Source organism: Diaphorina citri, unplaced genomic scaffold (genome assembly GCF_000475195.1).
Source record: "Diaphorina citri unplaced genomic scaffold, Diaci psyllid genome assembly version 1.1 scaffold5732, whole genome shotgun sequence".
NCBI lineage: Eukaryota > Metazoa > Arthropoda > Insecta > Hemiptera > Psyllidae > Diaphorina > Diaphorina citri.
In genome coordinates this window covers 9427-13051 of record NW_007383108.1, presented here as the reverse complement: position 1 = coordinate 13051, position 3625 = coordinate 9427, and the positions used below count along the sequence as shown (strand labels likewise).

At 36.7% G+C, this 3625-nt stretch overlaps 1 protein-coding gene across 4 annotated transcripts in view; it reads right to left on the bottom strand.

Annotated features, from left to right (window-relative positions):
* The window catches only part of LOC103521696 (atlastin-like), a 21321-nt gene that overhangs the window by 9273 nt on the left and 8423 nt on the right, over nucleotides 1–3625 (bottom strand). Inside the window, exons 1-3 of one of the 4 annotated variants that reach the window (XM_026832249.1) lie at nucleotides 2648–2726; nucleotides 1882–2055; nucleotides 1341–1552 (exon numbers count right to left, since the gene is read on the bottom strand). In XM_026832249.1, coding sequence (XP_026688050.1) covers nucleotides 1341–1552; nucleotides 1882–2044 — 375 coding nt within the window. In that variant the 5' untranslated portion in view covers nucleotides 2045–2055; nucleotides 2648–2726. Of the gene's footprint in view, nucleotides 1–1340; nucleotides 1553–1881; nucleotides 2056–2563; nucleotides 2727–3625 lie in introns of those variants that run through there. The other 3 variants (XM_026832248.1, XM_008486804.3, XM_026832247.1) reach the window with 3 other exon arrangements.

Genomic DNA, 3625 nt, shown 5'->3' with positions numbered 1-3625 from the left:
GAGAATCTTCAGATCTCGATTCTCTTATAATAAAGTAATGATCATGTCTTCTTTGTTTCAAAAAAAAATACTCATTTTTCTGTGTAAAATACCAAATCTCTCTGAGATCCTTTTTTTTTTAAAAAGTTTATTGGGAGAAATAAATTGAGATAATTATAATAGAAGATAAGGTCCCGACGAACAATAAGACAATCTGTGGGTTCCATGTAAGCGCTCGTCACTCTCTCATGGACATGCCCTAACACGGTGAGAAGCGTAGACTCGTGGTACAATTCGAGATAGGTCTATATGTTGATAGCGTCTGTATATCCTTCTACTAGAAGTCGTAAATGTTGACAAGTGGCTCATATCCTTCTGACCTGTGATTCCGTCTGTGACCGTGGTTTGGTAAGGTCTCTAACGGTTAAGAATCCACTCATGGATGGGGGGTAATGGTGGGTATGTAGAGTTATCAATCCTACTTGTAAGTGTTTCAATGGTTCAGTATTACTCTTCATAATTATGAGATGAACTGGACAGTTGATGGTACTGTACAACTTTAAAGTGTATTAAAATTACCTAGTGAGACTAGTGAGGACAGTACTACATCCTTACAAAACGCACCAAACACAGACCTACCCACTGACAGAATCGTACATCTCATATAACACTCCTTCGTCTTTCTGAACCATGTATTACCTCTAATGGAAATAAAAAGTTGCTATATATTATATTCTCTCTGTTTTATTCTTTAGAATGTCTCCTTTTTTCTTGACTCGGGGAACACCTAGGAGTAAAAAAAAAAAAAAAAAAAAAAAAAAAATACAGAAGTTGGAAACTTAGGAGTGATGGTTCCCGTGTATCAGGATAACGCTTGAACATAATCGCCACCTTATTGTTATTAGGAAAGGGAGGGGGCCAAGTCAAGCATGTATCTCTATTAATTTTGTGTGTATGCTCCGTCTCATGCCATCTCCTCCCCTCCAAGCGTTCTAAGAGCTCTCTTCTGATAGTTTATAGGCTCTTCTTGTGCGGCTTGATGTAGTGATGCCCTTGTGAGTTCAGAAACGAAATCACCTAGTCACGAAGGACTACGGTGTAGTTTCTGAGTTTCACCGGTGGTTAGGGTAATCTAGACTACCTACTGTATTAAACTTATTGCCTGTGCCATAGTATGCCTCATTGCCTAGGTATGCAATAATAAGTTCCTCATCCAATGGACAAGAATAGCATGAGATTGAAAACACAGGGCTAAGTAAATACTTACAACAATGAAATCCACTCAGATTGTAGAGTTCAAGCTAATTTTCTAGACTTAGAGAAAACACAAAGGAAGCACTACACACAAGGCACAAACTCACCTTCTCTCCAGTTGGCAAAGTGGCAATATAAACATGGGACCACATGAGTATCCCGGTTGTATCTCTCTCCGAACCTCCTCGCCAGGAAAATCCTTCCAACGGTACATCATCCGGACCCATCCAATCTCCAGACGGGGCCTCCTCGATGTATGTGAAGTTCATGTAGCGTAACAGAAAGTCCAACAGGAATGATTTGCCTTTTCTAAATGCACCTGGAGACAAAGTACACAGTTTATTGGAGTTGAATTCTCAAATGTTTTTGCACTTTTTCCTTATTTCCTTATTTTTTTTAAAAAGGCTGGGATTTCTCTTGTTTTTCTTTGAATAATGGGACCTATGTAGAATACTCAAAGTGTCAATATTGTGACATTATACCTACAGTAGGTACTTATCCTTAACATAAAACACAAGATTTTCATATATTTTGGAAAGCAGAGTTTCAAATAAAACTGATTTGAGCCAAGAAGAGCAAAGGGGATGGAAGAAAACTTGAAAAATGAGTGTTCCTCTAATTGCTTGGCCCAGTTTAATTGAATCTTACCTGCCACTGACACAACCACAACATGCTTATCTTTAACATGATCTTGGAGCAGAATCCTTTCCAGTGCCTCGTAATCTAGGATAAACTTGTGCTTCTCTTCTGACTTGACTATCTGAATAGCTCCATATTGCGGTAGGGAATCTTCTTCAAAATCACCACCCATCTTCAAATCAACTGCAAAATAAACCAAATTAAAGATAAGGGTATTTGTTACAAAAAAGAGCAGTCACAAATGAGCAGTGACCAGTGTTATTATACGGTTAGATTAGATGCAAAAAAGGAGCTTTCACAATTTGAGCAGTGACCAGTGTTATTAGGGTTAGGTTTAACACAAAGAGGACCTTCCTTCTTCATTGTCATGGCTTCTGAATAATTACCAAGATAACTAAGTAGACAGGTAACTAATTAATCAAGGGTATCAAATTATATCTTTTCTTGTTCACTATTAGGTGTGTAAATTACAACACTGTAAGTACAGAGTAAAAACTTCAAGCCACTCAAGATCAGTTTATCATGGTTACTAAGGACCTATGTAGGTAAAAAGAAAGAAAGAAAGGAAGAAAAAGTAAACTGAATACCTACTTAAGTAACTACATGTTATTAAAACAAAAACTCTTAATGCCTAGCAAAAATTTCAAATAAGGATTTGAGTTGTAGAATTCCAAAAAACACATGTACAGACCTAGCAGAGAAATAGATTCCTTCAATCAGTTTATAATTCCCCTATCATCTGGAAAATAATCATTCTGAACAACTTCCTACTTACAGTTTCAGCAAGTACTTATATTCTCTATCTTCCACACTTGATAAATCAGATACCTAGGTACCCACTAAGATAACTTATGATACTGTTATTCACAGATTAATCATAGAAATGAAAATTAGCTCACTACTCACATCATGAGCTCATGAGAGTTAGAACATTAATTTTCCCAGACTATTTTTCCTATTACTACGTAGTATCTAGAATTCTACACCTACAAGTTTCATCTCTATGAATAGTTTCATTCATTTCAAGATGTCATCATTAGGTACACTGCCAGAACTACAGTCAGAAAATAAACTTGGATTCTAACTCTCAGATTGAGTAAGTTGATTGGTTGATTTCAAACTATTTAGTCAATCAGATTGCTTAATCTAAATATTGAATGCAGGTTGTGGTCTCAGTAGTTGATTGAAAGCCACAGAAATGTTCATTTCCACCTAGAACTAGATAGATACCTTACAGCCAGCCTAGTTAGCTTAGTTGGTAGCACGTCTGCCTTGTAAGTGCTAGGCCGCGGGTTTGATTCCTGCCCGGGGCAGATTTTATACTGATGGGATAATGTTTGTTCTTGGAATGGCTAGCTTTTGTCCTATCCTATCTTCCTTCTCTCTTCGATTTGGGATGATAAGACCATAGCAGTTACAGTTCCCTCTGTCAAACCTCTTTATTAGACTATATCTGAGTCTAATAGTGCAGTTCTTTACTGTACCTATTGATAACCGTTGTACAAGCAGATTCAATTTGGATTTCAAAATTGAAACCGAAAGTATGTATGCTGCCAAAATTTGAATAGAGTCTATCACATATACTTAGAGTCTACCTATGACTCCTCCGGAGCAGTAAGCATTATACTCAGTATCTCAATAAGAGCTAAGAATACCTAAAGGCTGTTAAAGAAAGACACTAACTTCACAACAACAATTCTGTGTTTCCTAGTGTTACACCTCCAAAAAAAATAAAAAAAAAAATTTATTTTAT